The sequence below is a fragment of the Acomys russatus genome, chromosome 6 (assembly GCF_903995435.1).
Source record: "Acomys russatus chromosome 6, mAcoRus1.1, whole genome shotgun sequence".
Taxonomy (NCBI): domain Eukaryota; kingdom Metazoa; phylum Chordata; class Mammalia; order Rodentia; family Muridae; genus Acomys; species Acomys russatus.
The window spans coordinates 49399936-49426345 of NC_067142.1; the positions used below are offsets into that span (position 1 = coordinate 49399936).

At 43.3% G+C, this 26410-nt stretch overlaps 3 protein-coding genes across 3 annotated transcripts in view; 2 read left to right on the forward strand and 1 right to left on the reverse strand.

The window, feature by feature from the left end:
- Positions 1–13402, reverse strand: part of Rgl1 (ral guanine nucleotide dissociation stimulator like 1) — a 260437-nt gene extending 247035 nt beyond the window's left edge. Inside the window, exon 1 of the mRNA XM_051147577.1 lies at positions 12970–13402. The gene's annotated coding sequence lies outside the window, so the exon portion shown is untranslated. The remainder of the gene's footprint in view (positions 1–12969) is intronic.
- Apobec4 (apolipoprotein B mRNA editing enzyme catalytic polypeptide like 4) lies at positions 620–1724 on the forward strand. Its single transcript, XM_051148321.1, is given in 5 exon segments — positions 620–698; positions 701–850; positions 853–1157; positions 1159–1374; positions 1377–1724. Coding segments are annotated over 5 exon segments (1098 nt in total).
- Positions 13403–13633: 231 nt separating the features above from the next.
- On the forward strand, positions 13634–22550 carry Arpc5 (actin related protein 2/3 complex subunit 5). Its single transcript, XM_051147580.1, has 4 exons — positions 13634–13938; positions 16006–16078; positions 19174–19350; positions 22093–22550. The coding sequence occupies exons 1-4, from the start codon at positions 13796–13798 to the stop codon at positions 22153–22155; spliced, it is 456 nt and encodes a 151-aa protein (XP_051003537.1). The 5' UTR covers positions 13634–13795; the 3' UTR covers positions 22156–22550.
- Positions 22551–26410: the final 3860 nt, after the last annotated feature.

Here is a 26410-nt window from a genome sequence, read left to right on the forward strand (position 1 = left end):
TTCAGTCCCAAGACAACCTTATGACTAGGTACTATGATCATCTTTGCAGACGAGGAAGCTGTGGCTCCGGAGGCTAAGGGACTTACCAAGGGCCACTAAGGTGGGAAGCAGAGCAGCCCAGCCTTCAATGTAGGCAGTTTGCTTCTGGAACTTACTCTGCTAACCCATTTGCTCTACAGACATGGAATCTATGAAACAGGCAAAGTTGTATTCTGCATTGCTCTTCAGTCTTCCCCCTCCCCTCGCACCCATCACAGCCCCAATAAGGGAAAAGGAATCTTTTTTAATGTATGTGCATGGATGTTTGTCCTGCATGTGTGTCTATGTGAGGGAGTCTGGTCCACTGAGACTAGAGTCATAGGCAGTTGTGAGCTGCCATGTGGGTACTGGGAATTGAACCCAGGTCCCATGGAAGAGTAGCTGGTGCTCTTAACCCTTGAGCCATCTCTCCAGCCCCGGAAAAATGAGTCTTGAACTCTGGAATCCACTTCTATATGTCTCACCTTTAGGCTAGAATATGGTTTGATAGCAATTGGGTAATTACGTTAGCCCCCTTAAAGGAAACTAGAGCTTAGTAAATTTATGCACTGTCTTCAGCTAAAAGATTGTAAAGTCAGCAATGGAGCCTCTGTGTGAAGAGTACCTGACACATGACGGAACACTAGTCAAGCCTTACTGCTGGCTAAGCTTCTCTGGAGACTCACTAACTGCCCTTACCACACGCGGACAGGCGAAGAGGCGGGAGTGTCCGACACAGAATTTCATCACATTTTTGGATTCCCATGGTCTACGTACCCTCAAACAAAGCACCTCGCGTTTTATGAGCTGAGAAGTTCCTCTGGGAACCTGATACCAAAGGCCATGTTAGTAACTGCACTGGGACTCACACCCACCCAGAGTCAAAGCTCTACGAGAGGAATGGCTACCTCGACTCATCCGTGGCCTGTCACGGCAACATTAGACACAGCCATCTGTATTCCAGCTACTCCCCTTGTGATGAGGAGGAGCACTGCTGCAGCAGCAAAACGCACAGCTCCCTGATGATGCATCCAGACGTCACTTTTAGCATTTTTTCCCCTCATCTCTATCATGCTGAGAATCAACTTTCTACATCAGCACAGAACCGTGAGGCTCTTCGGAGCCTGGCCAGCTTATGGGCCTCAGGTCACTTTGTGTCCAATAAGTGCTGCCATTTGGCATTTTGTTCTTGAAAATTTTGTTAGCAGTGTCTCAGGACTAACTGGTCCCCCACCCTTTACAGCTGACAGGTACAATGCTTGTAAAGTAAACTGCATAACAGGGGTGAAGCCAGACTTTACTGATGTACTACAGAGCCGGCAGAAAGAATCAGAACATAAAATCTCGGGCAGCTTTAGGAAACCACCCCCTTAAACCACGCTGTTCCTGGACAACAGCAACCCAACCTGAGTCAGGACCCCAAGACTCCTGTCATTTTCATGGCGGTGTCTTACAGAGATCTACCTCCAGTCCATGTGGGTCAAAGCCCACAGAAACCCAGGAACATAGTGAGGCACTTGAATTTGCCTCAGCTGTCATCCTTCAAGGCCAAATACCTCGGAAAACCTCCCTCGGGCAGGCCAGTGGAGGTAGTGGAAGCCACAAATGGGTCTGCAAGCAGCAAAGAGGAAAAGAAAAAAACAAAAAGAAATGGGAGACATAGACGCTATCTTCTCAAGCCAAACATTTACCAAAGAATGTACTAGACAGGTAACCAAAACTTAGGCAGTCTCTCTTTCAGCTCTGACTGAGATGGGGACAAACTGAGGTAGTAAAGGCAAAACCTGATCACTTACTCTATCAACTACAATAAGCGACAGACTTTCAACGTACTCCAAAACTGGCATGAGCAACTTTCTCTCTCCTCCTGAAAGTAACATTAACAAAATAAATTCTTAATTTTTATTTTATTATTTGTAAGTGTGAGGGTATTCTGCCTGCATGTCTGTCTGTGTATCATGTGTGTACAGTGCCCCTGGAGGCCAGAAGAAGACAGCAGATCCCACGAGACTGGAGTTACAGATGTTTGTACACTGCTGGGTGGGTGCTGGGAATTGAACCCAGGTCCTCTGAAAGCGCAGCCAATGCTCTAAACCACTAGGACATCTCTCCAGCCCCAAAATAAATGTTTTGAAGAAGAAAAGGAGGGTCATTACTCTAGCCTACCCACATCATCCTTCCAAGAAGGACGGGGACTAAATAACTTCCTAAATTGGTTTCAATATAAAAATACACTGTAAGATCAGAGAGCACCTGAAGTTACTGACATTACGCACTGTCTCAAGGGCAAAGCAGTGGTTTTCCATTGATTGTTGGCTAGGGCCAAAAGATTTTGGAGGCAGTCATTGTTTTCTAAAGTGATTCAAAATTGTTTTGTGTGGGTAAAAGCTCTTCTGAAAATTGATTATATGTGACTACAAAACTTGACTTTTTTGAAACCTAGCCAGCCACTCAGTTTGATCTTTCCAACACAGAACTCTCCCTCCCAAGTAGATCACAGAGGCAGGATGATGTGTGAGAATCCTCAGAGGCGCCTCCATCCTGTACTGTACCACACCACACATCACTCTCGATGGCTTCCAAGGATCCTTTTTTCCTTATCTCATCAAGATAGCAATTTCCTGTAGGGCACTCTAAATCAATTGAGTGCTAAAGTGCATCCTCCTCCCTCCTCCTCCTTCCCTCCCTCTGCCCTTCCTTTCCTCTCCTTTTCTCCCTCCTTCTTAATTTCTCTTTTCCTGTGACATATAACACAATATCCACTCAAAATATTTGGTAGCACAGTTGACTCTCTATCTCAGTAAATTCACCAGTCACTACCCAGCATCCCTCATCCCCTCTGGGCCAGTGCCTGTTGGCCCACCTCCATGGGATCGCTTTTGTTGTGTCTGTTACCATCATCTCTCTTCTACTGCAAGCTCCCACAAAATGTATGTGTATTTCTTTCCATTTTTCTGACTTTTCTGACTTTGTACATTCTCCTAAATTCTTCAAATACAGCTCTTTTAAGAAATTTTCCTTGATTAACACTCTGAGCCACTTAAATAAAATTACATTGCTTAGCTAGGCCTGTAAGTCCAGCACTCTGGGAGGCAGAGACAGGCAGATCTCTGTGAGTTTGAGGCCAGCCTGGTCCAGAAATAAGTCCAGGACAGCCAAGGCTGTCTTGGAAATAAGTTACATTGCTTATACATTATCCATATCTCCTGCTTCATTTCTCCCTTGGAAATATGTAAATACATACTATATTCATAATGCATTCCTATGCAAATTCCTATTACATTTTCATATACAGAGTCAAAGCTGACTCTATAAAATCTCTATATAAAGTCATGCTACCTTAATAAGGTAATATGCTAAAATTAACATTAAAACCCATAATATTCCAGGAAAGAGGAGGAGGAGATAAGAAAAACTGTCTTAGAAATAGAAATTTAAATTGTGATTAAAACAAACATGAATAAAGTCTTTAAAGAAAATTTCTCTTTAGCCTGCAGATTTTGATCAAAGTAACAGAATATAATTTTGTCAGAGGTATATAGTGGTTATTACTTGAAGAGATAATTGACTTTTATTATTAAATTATGAAACCGTAAACTGTGATGCTATGTTTGGGGAAAAAGGACAACAACATAAGACATTTGGCATTTCTGATTACTCTAAGAACAGAACCAAGGTCTGAGCGCCTAGCTCCTCAGTATGCACTGAACTTCACACGGCGCAGGCTTTATTCCTAGTGCCTCCCCTGCCAAGTTAAAAAGGTAAAATCACTGCCATAGAACAAGTCTTCTAAGTGCTGAAGAAGTCTACAACATCCCTCGGTTACAAAGTATACCGAGTCTGAAATCTATGAACTTGAGTTTCAAATATGAATTTGGATTTCAATGGTATGTAACAAGAGAATAAATGTTGACAGGAAAGAGATGTGCTCTTGATCCTTACGTTTTTTTGTTTTTTGGTTTTGGTTTTTGAGATAGGGTTTCTCTATCCCTCCCAAGTCAGGGTTTCTCTGTGTAGCCCTGGCTGTCCTGGACTTGCTTTGTAGACCAGGCTGGCCTTGAACTCACAGAGATCTGCTTGCCTGTGCCTGTGCCTCCCTGAATACTGGGATTCAAGGCATGCACCACCAACACAAGGTTCATCATTACATTTTTATACTAATTAGATAGGCCTGGACCTCAGAAAAGGACGGTGAATGACAGGTTCAAGCCAATACTATAAAGAAGAAAATGAATGACCTCAGCCACATGTGGGCTACATAATGAGAGTTTGCCTGTTTGTTTATTTGTTCATTTGCTTGTTTTTGTGAGACAGGGTTTCTCTGTGTAGCCCTGGCTTTCCTAGAACTCACTCTGTAGACCTGGCTGGCCTCAAATTCGGAGATCCACAAAGGCATGCATGCACCACTAACACCAGGGAAACCTTTCTTAAAACAGAAAAATTTCTTTCTCTGCAAAAGCAGGAGTAAGAGCAGGGATGACCTTGAACTCTGAGGTCTGCCCCACCTCGACCCCCAGGCATTGGGATTAAGACATGCACCACCACACCCAGTTTCCAGGGTGCTCAGTACTGAACTCAGGGCCTTGAGCATGCTAGGCAAGCACGCTCCCAGCTCGGCTGCGTTCCTGACATAGCTCATCTTTAAGGAACTTTTGAGCTCTGCCTCCTTTAAGAAAATATACAGCAAAGCAACTTTTCCAAGGAGTGAGCTCTTACACATAACGACATGTCTCACTCACTCACAGTGGGTTCCTGGTCCAGAGATTGAAGTGGGTTCCAGAGATTGAAGAGAGAAATTTGGATACTCTGACCCCCTTCAACAAGCTGGCCATGGTAATGTTTAAGATTATCACTACTGGGCTGGAGAGATAGCTCAGTGGTTAAGAGTACTGGCTGGTCTTTCAGAGGTCCTGAATTCAATTTCCAGCAACCACATGGTGGCTCACCACCCTCTGTGATGGGATCTGATGCCCTCTTCTGGGGGTGTGTGAAGACAGATTATTCATATACATTAATATAAATAAATATATTTTTTAAAATACCAGTCAGGCACGGTAACACATGCTTTTCATCCTATCAGAGGCAAGTGAATTTTTGTGAGTTCAAGGCCAGCCTGATCTACATAGAGAGAGTTCCAGGACAGCCAGGGCTACATAGAGAAACCCTGACTTGGGAGGGTTGGGGGGGGGGGGGGCGGATCACTGTACCTCACAAAATGAAATTTCAAATAAATAAAATAGAAACCAACAAATTAAATCAGTTAGTGACACAGATCTGAAAAAAGACATGGGGACATAACCCAAGAAACCAAGAAAGGTGAATGGAAGGCTGCAATCTTCAGCCTGGCTCAGAGTTTGGCTTTCAGCTTTGTAGACCCTATGACATATGTAGTCAATTTGAAAAGAATGGATTTAAAGGTCAGGGGTAGACTGATTTACAAAGCTGACATTTAAAGATGGCTAATAAGTTGATTTCCAGTAGGACTTACAACTGGATAGGCACACAAATATTTAAATCATCCAGCCTATACTGTCTTCCCATGTTTATGCATTATAATCAGAAGCTTGCTGGACAGTTGACTGAGTTGAATGTTTGCACTGTCTACTCTGCACTTGTCTGGAGATAGGCCCCTGTCCTTTGGGGAAAAGGTGTGTGCAAGGGTTTCTGTCTCCTGAAGTGTGAGAGACAACATAGGCTATAACCAACCCCTGCTGTGTCTGGCATATTGATTTTCTATTGACATTTGTTGTTGATGATGATGATGTTTGAGACAAGTTCTCTCTGTACCCCAGGCTGTCCATGTAGTTACTATGTAGTCCAGGCCCACCTCCAGCTCAAGGCCATCTTCCTCCATCCACCTCCTGAATGTGGGATTCCAGGTGTGAGGCGCCACAGCCAGCTTTCTTGATATTCAAAAACTTCGTCAAGTGACAGTCTAATCCTAACGCGCTGCCCCAAGAGCAAATCTTATTTCATTACATATCGTGGCTTGTGCATGTGCTTGTGAATATTAGCCTTTAATGACTGCACACCTTGCCAGGCCTCTGCTATGCCTCTTTTTTGACTCATAGAGCACATCGTTTAGCCAAAAGTTTAGCTCACAGAATGTAATCCTCTTCATCTCACTTCCAAGGCTCTAAGGAAAGCCACATGGTAACTCCCAGTAATTAATATTATTGCTAGCCAACATTTTCAGAGAGTTTATGTCAGGTATTTTAAGCACTTAAATATTAACTCACTCAATCCCTCCAATAATCCTACGAAGCAGGTGTTATTATAATACCTGTTTTACAAATAAAAAGACAGTACCACAAAGCGTTTGCAATGGCCTGACAGTAAGTCAAAACCTGATGACTGAGCCAATAGTCAAACCCATGTCTGATTCTGGAGCCCACAGCCTACTCCTTGGCATCCTCTAACAGTGTGTACTGCCTGGTAACCCAGTGTCCATCAGTGCCTCCGCTCACACACAGGAAGCCAAGTACCCTGCACGGTCCAGGCTGGGGACTCTGAGGCTGCTCTAGATGCCTGAACTTTGACTGTTAACTGACCCCTCTTCCTACCACCCAGCACCACAAAGCAAACATAAATCCTAGGATTACCTGACTGTGCTATGCCAACCAGGGAATCCAAGGGAATGGGACGTGGACTCATTTTATCTAAAACTTGTTAAAGTTAAAAGCACTTGTTTTCTATAATTAAAAAAAGAAAGAAAGAACAAGCAAATATAAACTCACTTCTTGGTATAAGACTCTAAGAACTGAAAGTAAAGACTTTTAGTTATGAACCCATGTGCACAGCAATATATAACCCCAACACTGTAAGAAAAGTAACCAAATGTCCATTGACACATGAGCTGGCAAACAAAATATGGCATTTGTCATGTAAATGGAATGTGAGGGGCTGGGGAGATGGCCCAGTGATTAAGAGCACTGACTGTACTTGCAGAGGACCCAAGTTTGATTCCCAGCACCCATATGGCAGCTCACAACTGTCTCTAACTCCAGTTCCTGGGAAGTGGATGCCCCCTTCTGGCCTCTGTTGGCACTTGCATTCATACAGATAACAAGCACACACATGAATGAATGAATGAATGAATGAATGAATGAATGAACGGTAAAATAAATGTTTTTAGAAGAATAAGTGAAATGGAATTTTAGTCAGCTTTCAAAACAAAATTCTGATAGATGCCACAAATAAACTTAAGAATGTTATACCAAGTGAATTTAATCGGTCATAAAAAGACAAACACTGTATGAGTTTGTCCATGTGATGTACCCCATAAGTCAAGTTGATAAAATTATGCTTGTGGGGTGCTGAAGGGAGGGGAAAGTGGAGAGTTATTCATAGATCTAGAGGTTCAGCGCTGTAAAGGATGGATTGTAGTTAAGATTGTATAGAATGGGCTGTAGTTAATATCAAGTACCTGTACATGTCAAAAGAGTTGTGTGTGCAGAAGGAAGGTGTGCATGTGTGTAGGTGTGCCAGTGTTTGTGCCTGTGTGTGCAAGTACACATGGGGAACCACTACTCACGCACATGTGTACAATGCAGGTAGAGGCCAGAGGTCAACCTCAGGTGTCATTCACTAATTGTATCCACATATATTGTTTTTAATGTTTAAATTCGGCTTTTAAAGGATTTTAATTACATGTGTGTGCTATGTGCACATGAGTGCTGACCATATGAGAGGTCAGAGGTGTCAGATCTCCTGGAGCTAGAGTTACAAGTTGTTATGAGCTACCCAACACAGAACTGAACTCAGGTCCTCTACAAAAGAGATGAGCACTCTTACCTTCTGGGCCGTCTCTCCAGGCCTGCCTCCACTGTGGGATGGAGCAGCAGAGTCTCTCACTGGCCTGGGCTCATGGATTTGGCCAAACTGGCTGACTGGTAAGGCCCCAGAATCTGCTGTCTCCGCCTCCCTAGCATGGGATTTACAAGCATACTCCACTACATGTTACATGGAATCTGGAAACTGAACTCAGTCCATCTTGCTTTCAAGGCAAATGCTTCACTTACTGAGCTATCTCCTCAGCCTGGCATTTATTTTCTGTAACAAAGATGTGTTGGTTAGCAGGGTGTGGTGGCGCACACCTGTAATCCCAGCACTTGGGAGGCAGAGGCAGGCCGATCTCTGTGAGTTCAAGGCCAGCCTGGTCTACAAAGTGAGTCCAGGACAGCTTGTATTTTTGATAATCAGATTGAAGGAAAAAAAGAGTTGATTTTAATATCTTGTTTACATAGTTAATAGCAAGAATTTGGGGGGCACTAAGGTCTTTTTGCCCACAGAGCACTAGGGAAACCAGGAGCTTCTCCTCAATGGAGGAGATAAAATAGCTGTTTTCCCAATCAGAAGGCTGGGAGTGGATACTGCTAATGCCCTGGTTACTTCTGCGATCTGAGGAGGCACAGCTCTCCCACCTTTTTCTGTAGAGGCAGACCTCACCCAAATCCCCCAAATGTTTGTCCCAGACTCTCCCTCCCTAGCTCTGTTAATAAAACCCATCCTTGGGGAGGGGGTGTCATGTGAACTTTATAGCCTGCTGACTTCTATGCTATCTTAGTCAGACACCACACTAGATTCTAGCCCCTTTAGCTATAAAACTCACCCTCCTGGGTACTTTGTAAAGCAGTTTCTAAGTAGTCACACCTCAAGCTTTATTGGGCACCTGGAACTGGAATGATTGTTGCCTGGAAACCTAGAATGAGAATGACTGTTGCCTGGAAACTTTTTCCCAAATTATACTGTCTTTTTAATATGCTGATAATGAACCCCCTGGTATCAGACTCCTCAAGTCTAAATACTGAATACTGAAGTCCAGCTGAGACATCCCGTCTCACGGACTGAACAACTACTGGATCCTTGGATCTTCCATTCATAGGCAGGCATTGTTGGATGAGCTGGACCACAGCCTGCAAGCCATTCTGACAAATGCCCTTTCTGTATATAGAGATTCCTTCTATAAGTAGTTACTCTAGAGAGCCGTGACTAACGCACATCGCACAAGAAGACATCAGTTACCATCATCTCAATTATTTTAATTGTATTACTGAGACAAGAGCTGCCTTTAAATGACTGTTAACATGAAGAAGGCTTAATGATGTGAAAGGATACAGGGTAAAATGTCTTAAAGACTTATTTTAATTATGTGTATACATGCGGGGGAAGTTATGAACACTTTCGACTAAAGCTGTCCACAGATTCTAGAAGATGGTGATGTGTGAGCCCCCTGATGTGAGTGCTGGGAACCAACTTGGATCCTCAGTTTAAAAAAAAAAAAAAAAAAAAAGTACATACTCTTAACTGCCAAGCCATCTCTCCAACCCCAATAATGTATTTTAAAATCCATATATCATCATAAATTGTTCATATCTCATTCACTACAACATTTAAAAGACAAGGTTTACCCTTTTGAAACTATTTCTCTGGATGACAAGAGTCTTTCTGGGGAAATGGTTCCATTGATAAAGCGCTTTTTGCCCCAAGATGAGGACCTGAACGTGGAGCCCCAGCACCCACATTCAAGCTGGGGGTAGTAGCATGTGCCTGTAATGCCAGCACCAGGGAGGCAGAGACACAATGCATGTGACTTATTGGCTAGGTAGCCTTGTGGAACTGGGCAGCTCCAGGCTCAATAAAAGACCTTGTGTCAAAAATAAAGAGGAGAAGAATAAAGGAAGACACCCAACATCGACCTCTGACCTCCCACCTGTACACACACATGCAAGCATCCATATATTCATGGATATACACATACCTAAGTACACATTGATAGCTAGTTAAAATCTTTGGTGTACTAAAATACAAAGGTCCCACGGTTAAATCACTAAGTTTTCTACTGTACTTCACTGTATAATCATAAAAGCATGTAAAACCAGAAGTAATCACAAAGAAACGCTCTAAATTGTGGAGTGTATGGTTTCTTCACAATCTAGGTTGATCTGTGTATTAGTAGGAGCTTTAAGCCATGCCATGGCACATGGAAAACATGCTAAAAAATCTCCTTATGCACAACAATTACATTAAGAATAGTGGTATTAACCTATCATTACCAAAAATGAAATTTGTGTATTTTACATAATAGTACAAGCCTGACGTGTTTGATTAGCAAAGTTCACCTTTGTTTGTTTTGCTTGTTTGTTTGTTTGTTTTTTGAGATACTAGGATCATGCCCATAGCATCATGCATATCAAGTCAGTGTAAACACTCTATCACTGAGCTATAGCCTCAGCCCTAAAGTTCACTTTTCACTTCAACAACAACAACAACAGTGTTATGCTCCAAGGCTCAATGAACTTTTTAAAAAATATTTAGTGGCAAGAGTTGGTGAGGAAAAAGCACAGAGAAGGTAGCATATCTGGCTTATGATAGTTGAAAATGAACTCCTAAGAAAACTTCATTAGGTCCTTGGTCTTATTAACATACATGGAGAGAGGGAGACATGCACACACACACACACACACACACACACACCCCTACACAAACCACGGTGCATATGTGAAAGTTAAAGAAGAATTTTAGTTGGTTCTCTCCTTCCACCACATGGGTGCTGGTGATTGACCTCCCGCTCAGCAGCAAGGGTCTTTACCAGCACCAGCTCACCAGCCCTATCCTTGGCTTTTTGAGACATCACGGAAACAAGGAGCTACCGATGCAGCACTAACCCTCGGGAAAATCTCGGTTGATGTTGACAACGTAGTCATTTGCATTATTAAGTACATCTTAAACCAAACACATCCTTTTTGGGGGGGGTTGGGTTTTTTGGTTTGGTTTGGATTGGTTTGGTTTGGTTTTGGGTTTTTGAGGCAGGGTTTCTCTGTATAGCACTGGCTGTCCTGGACTCACTTTGTAGACCAGGCTGGCCTCGAACTCACAGCAACCACCTGCCTCTGCCTCCCGAGTGCTGGGATTAAACGTGTATGTCACCACACCTGGCCCAAACACATCCTTTGTACGAGAGGAGAACATTCATTTGAAAAACTCAACTAGAATAAAATTACCTAAGATGATTAAGTACCACTGGTAACAGTAAAAATTTAGAATTTACAAGAAGGTAGAATTCTGTACCTTTTCTAATTAGAAGACAATAACAGGTCTCCTCAGAGACAAACGTTTCCTTTAAATCTTGTAAAGATTTAACTCTTGACTACTGGGTGATAGGAAAGGAATTAATGTATCCATTAAAATACTAAATTTTTAAATGTTATTTTGGACTTTATCTCTGGTATCATGAACTGACTACTTAGCAGTGGTGACTACCCACCACATGCTAAGCATTGTGAGGCACTACTTTTTAAATTTTTTTAAACATTTAACACAATCCACATGAAGACCAAAATTCCGAGCAATCAAGATAATTACATCCTTGAACAACTGATTTTGTTTTTTATTCCTCAGTGTTCCATTAAGTTGCTTTCTACCCCAGGATTCTTCCTCAGCTTTAAAGAGAACAAAAAAATTACCCAAGTAAGACAATGGGGAAAAAATAGGACTTGAAAAGGGGCTGTGTTAGCTCTTAAATCCTTGTTTCCGTCTGCACTCAATGACACATGTTTAATTTTCTCTTCAAAGAAAATCTCAATTTAAAAGAACAAAAAGCACAGTCAGCTTTAATGTCTGAAAGAGTGTGCTGTGCAGCTTTTATGGAAGTTACACAAGATTGAAACAGAAAAGATATCTAAACAAATCTTTATCCTAAGTTACATAATGCCATCCCCATAATAATGGGCTTCTGCTTCAGCGTAAAGACTTTTAAATGGGTACTGCTGCCAGGGACAAATTTTTCCTCTTGCTGTCTTAAGACATGAGAGTTTCCACTAACTCACAATGTGACTGTTAATCAAGGGAATGTCACTTCTATCAACCAAATGATATAGCTGGGGTGGGGAGCCCACAATGCTTCTTCACAAGGAAAACGGGTGCATCTCACAGTGCTCTGCCTACATAAACACATACACATATATGTGCGTGTATGGATGCCTATGGTCAACAAATGCTTCATCCTGAGATCTTTCTCCTTCTTTTGACTGATTCCTTATTCTCAGTGTCAGTCTGAAACTGTACTGCCTTTTTATATTTCACTAACTCATCAAGAATGTATTGCTACCTTCTGAATTCCTAATTTTACTTCATATGAAAAAAGATACATAAATTACATCTTGTTCAGTAGCAAGATAAAACATGATATTTCATTAGGTAATTTGTGACGCTAGTGCTTCAAAACCAATAATACATAGCACACACACGCAGAATTTTTGAGTCTTTTTTTTTTTTTAAAGCATTTTCGAGTATTGAACCTTGGGAACATTCTAGTGAAAAACACATTAGCCCCATTTTAGCGGTAAGAAATCTGAGGTTCCAAATTTTAAGCAACGTGCCTCCACCACGCAGATTATGAGGGCAAAAAGTCCAGACCTTAGCCACTGTTTTCTGATCCCAAGCCCAGTGCTCTTTTTCTATACAGCACAGCAAATGAGGTAACTCAACAGGACAGCATTCTGCTATTTGTGAAGCCAGGTAGACCTGCATCCAAGCGGGGCACAGTCAAATGTCCGAATTCATTTTCTTCTGTAAATAATTGTAGTACAGTATAATACACAGAGCACATCTTTTATTTCTTTAATCTTAGTGCCTCTGCCTCAATAGGAGCTCTGGTCTCACCAACGGAGATGTGGAATATAACAAAAAGCTGGTTTGACGGGCTCTCAGGAACCTTAAACCATAAATATCAACCCTGAAAGTCCAGTTTCTATTAATCCTTGCACATGCTGTTTTCCCTCAGCACTGAAGAGCCTAACTCGCCCACCCCTCTTCTGGCATTCTTGCTCCAAATAACTACTTATTTTAAGATGTGATGACTGATTCCTACAGAATGCTACAAGTTTGCCCCAATTTCGCTATCCGGCCCCGGCCCAAGCATCTTTCCCTCCCTCCGGGTTGAGAAAATACCGAGTTCGGATTCTGCAGGTCCAGCGGCGATGCTATCACACAGCACTGACAGGTAAGTAGTGACCTTTCGACTCCGTCCTTGGGGACCTCCCGCCGACGGCGCAACGAGATCCCAAGCCCGGGAAGGGGCTCTCAGCTCTGGAACGCAGCCCCCGGCGGCGCTCGGTGGGAAGGGAGGGCTCGGGTCGCTAGTTCTGTGCTGGGCATCACTCCGTCTCATAGTCGCGCTGACTGCAGGGGACTAGGTCCTGCAGCCAGTCCATCCCACCCCACGCGAGAGTCCGGTCACTCGGACTTCACACCGGACCCCAACAACAAGCCGCTGGCACCGACGGTGGCGGCGGCGGCGGCGGCAACAGCAGTCCAGGCCACACGCCCGAGGTGCCCATAGCCTCCAACCCAAGACCCCCCGCAAGGCTGGACCGCAGAAAAGCGTTTCTATGGGAACCTCCCGGGTGTCACGTGATGCTCCCGGCAGCCAATCACATCTCCGCGCCGCCTCAGCCAGCTCTCAGCCAGCCGGACGCCCCCGCCTCCTTCGCCGGCCCCGCCCCTTTCCTGCAGCGGGCCCGCGCGTGCGCGGTGCATCCCGCGCGCTCCCTGGCGGACGCGCGCTCCCCGGGGGACGCGGGGGCGGAGCGGGGGCTGAAGGATCGCTCGGAGCTGGAGGAGGAAGCCGCGCCGGCGAGCGCGCAGGCCCAGAAGCGAGCAAGCAGCGGCTGCCGGCGACGCCCCAGAGCGGAAGAGGGAAGTGAGTCGCGCCGGGCTGGGCTAGCTGAGGGAGAAGCACCGCCGAGGAGAAGACAGCGTCGCGTCGGGATCCGGGATGTCGAAGAACACGGTGTCGTCGGCCCGCTTCCGGAAGGTGGACGTGGACGAATATGATGAGAACAAGTTCGTAGACGAAGAGGACGGCGGCGATGGCCAGGCCGGGCCCGACGAGGGCGAGGTGGACTCATGCCTGCGACAATATCCTTGCGCTCGGGGTGATCGGGGGCTGTGGGGACCCGTGCCACGCGGCTCGCTGCTCCCGGGTCTGGGAGGGGGGGTGGGGTACGGAGGGCAGGAGCTCCCGGGGCCGGCAGGCCGCCTGGTACCAGCGGCCGCGACCGCGAACTTGCCAGCGCCGGGATTCCTCAGGTGCGCTCGGCCGCGCCCTCGCGGAGCTGGGGACCGGCCGGAGTCCTACTGGACACCTGAGCTCCAGAAATTTCTGCCTGGTGGGGACACGGGCGTCCCGCTTGGAGTCTGCTTTTCTGTCGGGTGTGTGGTTTGCGGAGCGGTGGGATAATTTATTCCTAGCCGGGAGAGATGGAGCGGTTCGCAAATTGAGGCCCTCCGTACATTTAGCCCATAGGTTTTTTCAGCAGCAGCAGCACCGGCATCAGTGTTAAGAGAAAAGGATTTGGCGGGGTTTCGTATAATTCATTAACAGGGAAGAGGGCAGTTTTCTTCTCCAAAATTCCCAGTTAAAGCTTGGAGCCTTTTACCTGCTAAGAAAAGGCCAATAGAAAAGGCATAGGGAATGCATATAGAGAATCCCTGGGAATATTTAAAAACGAACCCCCAGTGAATAAAAGAGGATGAGTCGGCTGTATAAGATCAGAATCGTTTTTCTGAAATTGTTTCCATTCTAGTTAAAATATGGCTGTCAGTTCCTGATTCCTTGGCTTGCATATCTGAATATTCATAACCTTGAAACATTTGCATCGATCTCTTAGGAAAATAGAAATGTTGCAAAAACTCAAATTGTAGCTTTAGAAAAATCGAACTCATTAGATCTGTTTATATAGTTCTTGCCACATCAGTTTTCTACTGAGTTATAATGGAGAAATAAGTGAGCGGGTAACCACGCATATGCCATATAGGTTTAACTTTAATTACCGCGACTTTCACATCTATTGCTACTAGTTTGATTATTTATTTAAATACTTGGACTTTCTTTAAAAAAAAAAAAAAAAAGAAATGTTTTCCAGAAGACCATGCAGCCTTGACATCACTGACCGTAGATAATTTTTAATAGACCTTTTCCACAGAAGTGGTGAGCAGTATTCTTTGTTTAAAAACACATATCTTTATGATGGATATGTGGTGTTTTATCAAACTAATGTATTTTTGATGATTCCTACTGCTGTGTCCATTATCAATTGAGTCTACATTTTTATCAATCCATCTTAAAATATAAAAATACTGTCTGTCATTATAACTAGGAGAGACAGCCCTGGTTGGGTGCTACAGATGGAGGAACAAGTGACTCTGTAGTTTTCCTTTTAGGGAAATGGCAGACTGTTCTGACAGTCTGATTGGCCTTGCATTTCCTGTGCTTGCTAACTCTAGTGCTTTCAGAGACTGAATAGGTATGGATGGTCCAGCCCAGTTTGAATAACCTGTCGGAAACAAAGTAAGCTGCCACCTACAGGTCGTGTGGGTTATTACATCATCCCTGGCCCTGTCCATCTTCCATTCTGATTGTCAAGTAACCCTCCAACGTTTCAGTTAATACAGGTAGTGTAGTTTCCATTTCAAGTTTAGGGTTGTTTTCCAGTAAGAATCACACAGACAAGACAGTATACCTTGTTAGTTGATAGGCTGCTTCATTTAGTGACATAGAAATCCTTACGCATCATATTTTAAGGTTTCTTCAATACCCATCTAAACGATTGTGTGTATTCACTGGAAAGTGTAATCTGTTTGATTGATAGAACCAATGTCAACTCAATCTTTGCCTTTAAAAAAAAATCTTATGTTCTCTTAATTTCAGGGTTTTAACCTTTGATTGACATATTGGAAACAAACACATTCAGCTTCCAATATTGAACACAATGGCCATAGTAATTTTTGTTAATATTCATAAAGTCCAGTCTTAAAAACCCATAGTCCGAGCGCTGTGTCCCCCGCGATAGTCCTAGTTCTGTCCCATTTTCCACCGGATAAAAATACTCAAACTTAAAAAAACAAAAACAAAAACAAACCATAGTCCTGTAAGGCAGGGGCTGTTGTTGTGTTGTTGGCTGTTATTTCCTTAACTTTGAGTACAGGAAACATGACAGCTGCTCTCCAGGCTGCTCTGAAAAACCCCCCTATCAACACAAAGAGTCAGGCAGTGAAGGTGAGTAACACTGCAGCAGTAGTCTCTGCCACAGTTGCACTCTTAAGAACCTTCTGACACCCCACAGTGAGCAAATATTTTAACTGTTTACTGTCCTTGACACAGAGTTTACAATGTGAATTTGTTTTGTTTTTGAGATTGGGTCTCAGTGTATATAATCTGTCTGGTCTGGAACACACAGAGGTCTCCTACCTCTACTGGGATTGAAAGTATAAGCTTAAAAAGAAGCCTGATAAATAAAACTGTTGTGAAAAATAGCATTGAAATGTAGAGTTAGAATAACACTGTGTGGAACACAGTAAATTTAAAGGATGAAGTCTTACGTTTTTCTTATGTAAATATTAAATATAGAAAACAAGAGCATGAAAGCATTGGAAAGTGCTCGCCACACTACTTCCTGGGGTCACAGTTACTGCCTTGGGCTACTACTATATAATTAAATTAATTAAATAATTAAAGAGCTTCAACAAAGGTTTGTGTCTTTAAAAAAAAAAAAACTGGGCGCAGTGGTACACACCTGTAATCCCAGCACTTAGGAAGATAGAGACAGGCATTTATCTGTGAGTCTGAAGCCAGCCTGATCCAGAAACATCAAGGCTACACATAGAAACCCTTTCTTTTTTAAAAAAAAAAACAAAAAACAACAACAAAAAAACCCATGAACGTCTTTCCTTATTAATAACATTATTTCTATAGCATTTTAACTGCTATACACCAGTATGTGACATTTCATATACAACTGATCCCTTTTGTTGTATATTGGATTGACTGTCTGCTGAAATGAATAATGTTAGGTAAATCTTAATTGTTTCTGTCAATAAAATTCCCAGAAGATAAAGTTAGATCAAAAATCACATTTTTTAAGGCATTTGATACACAAAGTATTGCCAAATTTCTCAGAAGAACTTTGCAGCTTACATTGCTGCGTCAGTCTTGGACTAACTCTTACGGACTACTTAGTTGTTTGTCATTTAAAATGCAGGTTAACCAAAGCCCTGTGGTCCACAAGCCTACTCTGGAACTCAAGAACCTTAATTGAATAGTAATAGGTAAATGCATAATAATTATAGAGACAACAAAACTTTGTGTGTTTTTAAATTAATATTTTATTAATTTATTCATATTACATCTCAATTATTATCCCATCCCTTGTACACTCCCATTCCTCCCTCCCTCCCATTTTCCCCTTACTCCCCTCCCCTATGACTATGACTGAGGGGGACCTCCTCCCCCTGTATATGCTTATAGGGTATCAAGTCTCTTCTTGGTAGCCTGCTATCCTTCCTCTGAGTGCCACCAGGTCTCCCCTTCCAGAGGACGTGGTCAAATATCAGGCACCAGAGTTCATGTGAAAGTCATACCCCACTCTCCACTCAACTGTACAGAATGTCCTGTCCATTGGCTAGATCTGGGTAGGGGTTCGAAGTTTACTGCACGTATTGTTCTTGGCTGGTGCCATAGTTTGTGTGCTTTTTAAAGTTATTAGAACATCATTAAAATTTCAGTCTTACCCCTTCTGTTTTTTATGTGGGTGTTTTGTTTTGTTAAAGAGGTGGGAGGTTATAGCCCTAGATACAAAGATATTTTCTAAATAGGCATGCAGTAGTCTTTAAACTGAAGATAACATTGGTGGTAGAAGCATTTTGTACAATCCCGCCCATAGGAATGCTGAAGATTCCACTGTTTTCAGCAGGAGAAATGAACTGTAAGAGATGAGCATAGGTGAGTCTAATGTCTGTAGTTAGGAAACTTTTTTAAAGGTTTTTTTGGTTTGGTTTGCTTCCCCCCCCCCCCCCCATGGTTTTAAAAGGTAGCTTTTGGGCTGGAGAGATGGCTCAGAGATTAAGAGCACTGTCTGCTCTTCCAGAGGTTCTGAATTCAATTCCCAGCACCCACATGGCAGGTCACAACCATCTATAATCTGATGCCCTCTTCTGTCATGTAGTTGTACGTGCAAATAGAGCACTTATATGCATAAAATATATAAACAAATAAATAAATGACATCACTCATACGAATGGGTTTTATGGGCTAGACAGACAGCTCTGGAGTTAAGAGCACTAGCTTCTCTTCCAGATGTCCTGAGTTAAATTCCCAAAAACCACATTTTTTTGAAAGTGCTTTTAAGAAAATATTACAGCTCGGTGGTGGTGGCACACACTTTTAATTCTAACACTTAGGGAGGGAGGGAGAGGCAGGCTGGTCTTTGAGTTCGAGACCAGCCTGATCTACAAAGTGAGTCCGGGACAGCCAGGGCTGCACAGACAAATCCTGTCTCAAAAAGCAAAAGAAAGAAAGAGAGAGAGAGAGAAAATGTTAACTTTTGAAAGATAGTACAAGATAGGGTTATACAAATCGTTTCCTTCTTTGGTTAGGAGTTTTTAAGACCAAGAAATAAAACTTAAAAGTTATGATAAATGGTTAGTTTTTCCCATTAGTCTGTTCATAAATCCCCTCTTCTACCAAAAATGTGTTCCCGAGCCAGACATGGTATGCACACCTTTAATCTCAGTACTTGGAAAGCAGAGGCAGGAGGGTTTCTGTGAGTTCGAGGCCAGCCATAGCTACACAGTGAGAACCTGTCTCTAAAACAAGCACACAAAACGAATGGGTTCCCTTCTTACTACCTCTGTTATGATGCCAGCCAGCACCAGCCTGTGTTCTCAAAGTCACCCCTAATGGCTATCCTTCGGTCTTACACCTGCCCTCAATACAGTTCTCAACAGAGCTGCCAGGTAGCCTTAAAAGGTGTGTCACTGCTCTTAAAACTCTCCATTGCCTTGCGTCAGAGTAAAAGCCATTACAGTGTGGCCAGCAGGCCCTCGTGTAATCTGTCCTCTCGTGTCTTCTCACTTCCTCCACTGCTTCTCCCGCACCCAGCTCTGTCACATCAGGTCTTTGGAACACTGAGCTCCCTGAAACCCACGCTAACAGCACTTGTTCTTTGCTTTATGTAAACCCTGGCCATGTTCCCAGGGAGGCTTCTTTCACATCCTCCATGTCATTCTTCAGATGTCACTCCAGTGTAGCCTTTTTAAAAAGTTTTGTTCCTGGCATACACATGCATAAATATTGCATTATGTGTTTACCCTCAGGACCGGGCAGGCAGCATTGTCTTGAAGGTGCTCATCTCTTTTAAAGCTAATGATATTGAAAAAGCCGTTCAGTCTCTGGACAAGAATGGTGTGGACCTCCTAATGAAGTATATTTATAAAGGCTTCGAGAGCCCGTCTGACAACAGCAGCGCTGTGTTACTACAGTGGCATGAAAAGGTGAGTTACAAATTGTAAATCCTGGAACTGGTTCCTTTATAATAGAGAGCAATACCTCTGTCATCTGAAAAACAACAACTTGATTGTACATCTTTGTTATTACAAATGAAAAGTTCACATTTGCTTACCAGCCGTGGTCTTAAGAGATTCTGATTTGTACCGTATAAAATTTATTTGTGTATATTTAATACCTAAGTGATTATATACTTGAAGTATGAATTTTTTTCAAAAGAAAATCATGGAAATCCAGAATTCTTTTACACTGATCAAAAAATAGAAATAACCCTATATAAAAGGGTTAATGTGTGGTACATGCAAAGTGGGATGTTACTCATCCATGAAAAGGAATGGAGGTTTTTGTTTTGTTTTTCGAGACAGGGTTTCTCTATATAGCTTTGACTGTCCTCAACTCGCTTCGTAGACCAGGCTGGCCACGAACTCACAGTGATCCGCCTGCCTCTGCCTCCTGAGTGCTGGAATCAAAAACCAGCCCAGGAGTGGAGTTTTTATATGCACTATAGTGTAAGTGAGCCTGGAAGACGTTGTCCTAAGTAACATAAACAGGACACAACAGAACAAATATTTCATATTTCTACTTATGTGACATAATCAGAAATAGGCAAGTTCAAAGGGATAGGAAGTTACTAGAAGCTGCCAAGGAGCGTGGAGAAAGGGTAGCGTGCTTGCGAGCATTCCCAAGGTTTGTTCCTCAGCACTAGAGTTTTGTTTTTCAAAAAGTGCTATTGGCCATGCATGGCAGTGCATGTTTGTAATCCTAGCATTCTGGAGAGAGACATCACAGGCCAACCTGGTCTACATAATGGATTATATGCTATATTGGGATGCTGTGTCTCAAAAGAGGAAGTCACTTTTAATTCTGTATAAGAAGTTAGTTGATAGACATGTTCCTGGAATCCCAGCACTAGGGAAGCAGAGGCAGGTAGATCTCTGAGTTTGAGGCCAGCCTGGTCTACAAAGAGTTCCAGGACAGCCAGGGCTATTACACAGAGAAACCCGGTCTCAAAGGGAAAAGAAGAAGAGAGAAGGAGAGAAAGGTTAGTAGATAGGTGAACCAGGTGACTCAGTTGGGTAGAATCTCCCCCACCAAGCCTGACAAGCTGGTATAATCCCTGGGACCTTTCCATCCAACCCCTGTATGGAAAGAGCCGACTACCTACCTACACACACACACACACACACACACACACACACACACACACACACACACACACCCCCAAGTGTAATTCTTTTTAGGTAAGATAACCTTTTATACCTAGCTTTTATACTGATAAAAATATAAACAATAGCTTAGTCACCTCTGCATAGAAATGCTGGGGTTACAAGTGCTAACCATTAAGTCTGCACATGACTTCCTTTGTAGATTGTGGGGATTGAACTCAGTGGGTCATGTTGGCAGAGTAAGCACTTTTAATTTGCTGAGCCATCTCATCCCCTGAAAGTCAGTTCTTTTTCAAACCATTCTCTTGAGTATGAATGAAAATACACATTTAAGATAAAACTAAAGTAAAATTTGCTGTTGATCCTTAGTTAAATCTCTTTATCTTACATACACTACCAAAAAGCTAGTATTTATGAATGGTGCTCTTCATAGTATTCCAGTATGGCGCCCATCCTACGGAAGTAAGCCAGGATTTCCAGTTGCTAGTATTTAATCATAACTCTGAGTTATTCAAGTCAAAGATTCAAAGTTCGCGATCATCAGCTAGTAGCTTTTTTAAAATGTTGTTTATTTTTAATTTATTTATTTCACATCCCGATTGTAGCCCTGTTAACCCCCTCTGCTAGCCCTCAGAAAGTGGGAGCCCTCCTCCCCTACCATCTGACCCCAGCCTGTCAAGTGTTATCTGAAAGCTGGGTGTGGTGGCGCATGCCTTTAATCCCAGCATTTGGGAGGCAGAGGCAAGCAGATCGCTTTGAGTTTGAAGCCAGCCTAGTCTACAAAGTGAGTCTAGGACATCCAAGGCTACACAGATAAACCTTGTCTTGAAAAAACAAAAAAATAAATAAATAAATAAATAAACAAAACAAAAAAAAGTCTCATCCAGACTGTCCGTCCTACCAGGGCCTAGTGATCAGTGAGTGGGCAACAGAGTCCATGTCAGAGACAGCCCCTCCTCCCCATATTATGGGACTATATGGAGACTGAGCTGCCTATAGGCTACATCTGAGCAGGGCCTAGGTCCTCTCCATGGGTGGTCCTTGGTGCATCAGTCTCTGCAGGTCCCCTGGGCCAAGACTTGGTGACTCTGTTGTTCTTGTAGCCAATCTGTCCCCTTCAGGTCCTTCCACCTCCCAGCTCTTAGCTCTTAAGTAATATCTTCGTACCATAGGGGGGGAAATCTGCAAATCAAGTGGAATTTGGGGTGACTTGTCCCAGTTTAAGTTCTTCCTAACCACAGTGAGGCTGGAAGATGGAAACTGTCCTGAATTTCTATCTGGTTACCTGTTTTAGTCAGAAGCGCTCTGCTACAGACATCTCTAGGCATTATGTAGACACAGTGTCCTAGAACAGTGGCTGCTGTCTGTCTGGGAGGAAGTTACAAGGCCGGAACCTGAGAGGTTGCTCTCTGTTTCTGCTGTGCTCCAGTCCAAGTAATAAGACTGTTAACCGCACTGAGCCTGCCGGGGCCACGCAAGTGCTCAGGAGTCCTCACTAAAGTAAGTTCAGTGTTGTCCTAGTCTTCCCGTTATGACCCTTTCCGTGTGTGCGGCTTGTTTCAGGCACTCGCTGCTGGGGGAGTAGGGTCCATCGTTCGTGTTTTGACTGCAAGAAAAACCGTGTAGTCCAGCTGGAACTGGACGTCGTTCACAGGAGTGGGAGTTGCTGGTACAAAGACCAAAACAACCAAATGGCACCGCTGCCCTGTGGGTAGCATCTGTTTCTCTCAGCTTTGCCTTCTTGCTTCCTTTTTCATATCTATAAAGAAGATGATTACATATCAGTTTCCTTTCATGAAAATTGAAATAATGTGGAGAAAATTTTGTTTCAATGGCTGTGTTTGATCTTTTCATAATCATGTCAATAATGTGTATGCCCTTCTGTAATTTATACTCAAGTTTGATTGTGCAATTTTTAACTCTGTTGGCTGGTTTAATGGTTTTACTTTATTTTAACCAATACTGAGAGATCTGATCAAATTTGAGGCCAGTTTCATAACTCATTGCTAATCAGGAAGTGATCTTTATTTTTTAAAATGAGAGACTGGCAGCTACTAACATTGCAAAACTGGACCACGCTTCCCTTAGTTAAGCAAAATGTGTTTCCAGAGCATGTAGTGGGTGAGCCTCACTACCTACTTCCAGCTTTATTTCTGCTTGCCTCCAGGTGATGCTGTGAGTGTAAGTGTGCTACTTCCTGTTAGCATCCAATTATCATGGCCTCTCAATCTCTTTGTGGTGACCCAGGGTCCAGAGCAAGGAGTCTTGCTCTATATAAATGTATTTACAAAATATAAGCGCCTCTTTGGCATAAACATCACACTTTCCTTCCGATAATAAGGCTGTCTGGGGAAGCTCTCCAGGTCAGAGAAAGGACATTGAAAGTGCTATCATTCAAACTCTAGCAGCCTCTGAAGGAAATACTGCAGAAGTAAGGTAGCTGCCTTAGACATTTACACAAGTACTCACTAACATTTCATATGCCCAATGATGTCTTCAGTGTTCTTCAGGTATGGGGATCTCAGAAAATTTGGTTCTGATCCAAATACATAGTCTGTGTTTCAGCTCAGTGTTTTTTATGAAAGAAAATGCCACACAGTAAAAGAAAAAAAGTGTTTACTTTGTTGGACAAACCAAATTGGTTCTCAAAAAAAAATGACCGGTGCTTGTAAAAAAAAAAGTAACTATTACAAAGTAGTTCCGAAACAACCACCTGAATGCACATGGCCGGGAGGGAATCAGCCTGGTTAGTCTTTGCCTAAGACGCCAGCTCCAGTCACTGACTGAGGTGAGAGCCAGTGCACAAATTCTATAAACTGCTGTTTTTGATACCTGCTTTTTTGTTTTGTTCTGTTTTGTAAAATTATGATAAACTTCAGAAAATAAAATGTCAGTGTTGAATAATTTCTTTTTCTTAATTGAATACTTATAAGTCTCCAGTTATCTAAGGAGAAGGGCATTCAGCACCGCTGTCATCTGTACGGTAGGACGTAGAAGCCACTTGATGGGAACAGCTGGAGAGAAGAGACGCCACTGGTCTCAGCATTGCTGAGGCCTTTGTGTGACTGTAACCCTTGGGTGCCAGCAGGACCCAGAGGAGACCTGGAGAGCATCTGCTTGTAGCTGCCTCTCAGCTCTCCTTGGTAGACCTCAGCCTGTTTCTCACACCCGTCTACTCAGCAGCTCTGCTTTTCAGCTGCACCTAAGTTCTCCTTTGCTCAGGTGAGGACTATGGCTTAAGAGAAGCTAAGCAGCTCATATTGGAAGCTGTCAAGCAGGTATAGCACAACCGCTTTAGAAACGCGTGAGTGTGCTCATACTGTTTTCCGAGACCTAACGTTCTGGGCAAATGCTGTAATCCACGTTTTATATTCACACAAGTCTATATAGCGAAATCCATCAGCCTGTCAGCCCTGCTGAGTGGCGGTGGTATAAATGGATCAGGATGGGTGCCAACTGGAGACAGTGGGCTCAACAAGTGTGTCTCTCTAGGTCGTAGTAACTGACACACCATCCTTGGTGGATAGGAAAGCAGATAAATGCCAACAAATACTCGCGCACACAAGTGATTCTTCATTGCCCGTGAGGGAGCCAGTGTATGTGGAGGGCAGAGGTCAATATCAGGTGTCTTTAGTTGCATTTCCACCTTATTTTTTTTTTGAGAGCCACTGAACCTAGAGCTTACCAGTGCTGAGATGACAGACACCGCCACATCTGACTTGGGTGCTGAACTTAGGTCCTTGTGCTTGTCATAGCAAATCCTTTACCCTGAGCCATCCTCCAGCTCCACAAAAGCAGAGCGTTACCCGCCTCTCTTCTTTTTTAATCTCGGTGCTTAGTGTTGATTTGTTTTGACCCTTTTTTGTTTTGAGAAATGATCTCAATTTTTAGGCTTTAGATTTGAGACTAGCCTCAAATTGACAGCAATCCTGGCTTAGCCTCCACACAGGGTTACAGGTGTGCACACCACTCCAGGCTTGTTTTCAGGGGGGAAAAAAAAAGTAGTTATATGTCTCGATACTTGAGACTGGCACAGGCAGATGGCAAGCTTGCCCAAGCTAGCTAGCAGGAACCTGTCCTAGAGACTCAGGGCTGATAGGGTAGCCAGTGATAGGAGCTAGCATGTGCGGCATCCTCACCTCAGTCCTCAGAACACCAAAAAGGGAGACACATGGCAAATGAGCTTGTTGCTTAACCTCCCAGGTAGCAGTGCCGTTTAGGGAATGTAAGTAGGTATGCTGACAACTTCAGGAACTGCATGATGCACAGGTGAGAACGCCAAGCACTACAAATTAACCACGTCAGGTGGGTCAAGAATGGGGTCTGGGCCCTGTTGCTTTCAGCTGCATTGAGAAGTAAGTCTTGGGCACTTGAAAACTGATGTCCTACAATCCAGCAGGTGACTGTTGATATAGGTAGTGTTGGGTGAACAGCAAACACAGAGTGGGCCAAAGGCCAGTGAGTCAAATCAATGCAAACTTAAGTTTTGTTTTGTTTAGTTTTGATGTATTTATTATGTATACAGTGTACACCTGCACACCAGAAGAGGGAATCAGATCTCATTCTAGATGGTTGTGAACCACCATGTGGTTGCTGGGACTTGAACTCTGGACCTTTGGAAGAGCAGCAGTACTCTTAACCTCTGAGTCATCTCTCCAGCCCGCAAACTTAGTTTTGCAAGGATGGCAAAGACAGAGGGTCCAAGTGATAGATGACTGAAGTGTTAGTTCACTCTTATGGCCTTAACATTTCAACAAAGTAAAATTTTAGACAGTGAAGGCTACTAATATATCCCTCTCATAAGAAGTGCCTCCTCAGGACTCAAGACAGTAAGGAAATTAGAGAGTCTGGCTTTTGGTTTGGTTTTAGCCAAATAAATATTTGGTCATTTAGTCTCATGTCTTTTATAACAGTAAAAAAGAATGGTTAAAATTAAGTTTTATAAGGAAAGCATCTTAAATTAGCAATAAAGAGTTGTGCATAAACCAGGCATGATGGCATACATCATTAATCCCAGCACTCAGGAAGGCAGAGACAGGCTGATCTCTATGAGTTCAAGGCCAGCCTGGTCTACAAAGCGAGTCCAGGATAGCCAAGGCTACACAGAGAAACCCTGTATCCAAAATAAAAACGAAACAAACAAACAAACAAACAAAAAACCTATTCGTTACAGATGATTGTAGCTGCTCAAGAGAGGGCTCAGTGGTTGGGTGCTTCCTGCATAGTCATGAGGCCTGGAGTTCCCATCCTACCCTCTGTAAACAAGTCTAAAGCCCACAGAAACACCTACAACTCCAGCTCGGGGCAGTTGGTGGTGTGCATGCACAATTGTATATGCTCCCACACATGTGAACATGTAAACACAAGCAAATGCATTATTTGGGCTGGTTTTACCCATTTTTTTTTTCCTTTGGTTTTTTGGTTTTTTGAGACGGTCTCTCTATATAGCCTTGGCTGTCCTGGACTCACTTTGTAGACCAGATGGGCCTTGAACTCACAGCGATCCACCAGCTTCTGCCTCCCGAGTGCTGGGATTAAAGGCGTGTGCCACCATACCCAGCCTTGGTTTTACTCTTTATTCTTAATTTTTAGTGTCTTGTTGCTGAGACACTAGTGGTCCAGTACATCCATGTAGCCCTGAGTTAACACTGATTTTATATGGATATTATGCCAAGTATGAAAACACAGCAGGACACAGAAGACATCCCTAGTTTGTAGTGGTGTGACTTAATAATGTTCAAAGCCAGAATCTCAGGGACAGGAAAATTAAAAAGACAAAGCCCACCCCTTCCTGAGAACCTGCCTCCAGCCCTGAAGCTCAGAAAAGGTACCAATCTGCTAACATCAGACCACCTCACAGCTGCACCGCTGGTGCTACGTC

Coding starts and splice junctions, on each gene's coding strand:
- Arpc5 (XM_051147580.1), top strand. CDS start 13,796: ATGTCGAAGAACACGGTGTCGTCGGCCCGCTTCCGGAAGGTGGACGTG. Junction 13,939..16,005: donor GTGGACTCATGCCTGCGACA/ATATCCTTGCGC, acceptor AACTTTGAGTAC/AGGAAACATGACAGCTGCTC. Junction 19,351..22,092: donor TACTACAGTGGCATGAAAAG/GTGAGTTACAAA, acceptor GGCTTGTTTCAG/GCACTCGCTGCTGGGGGAGT.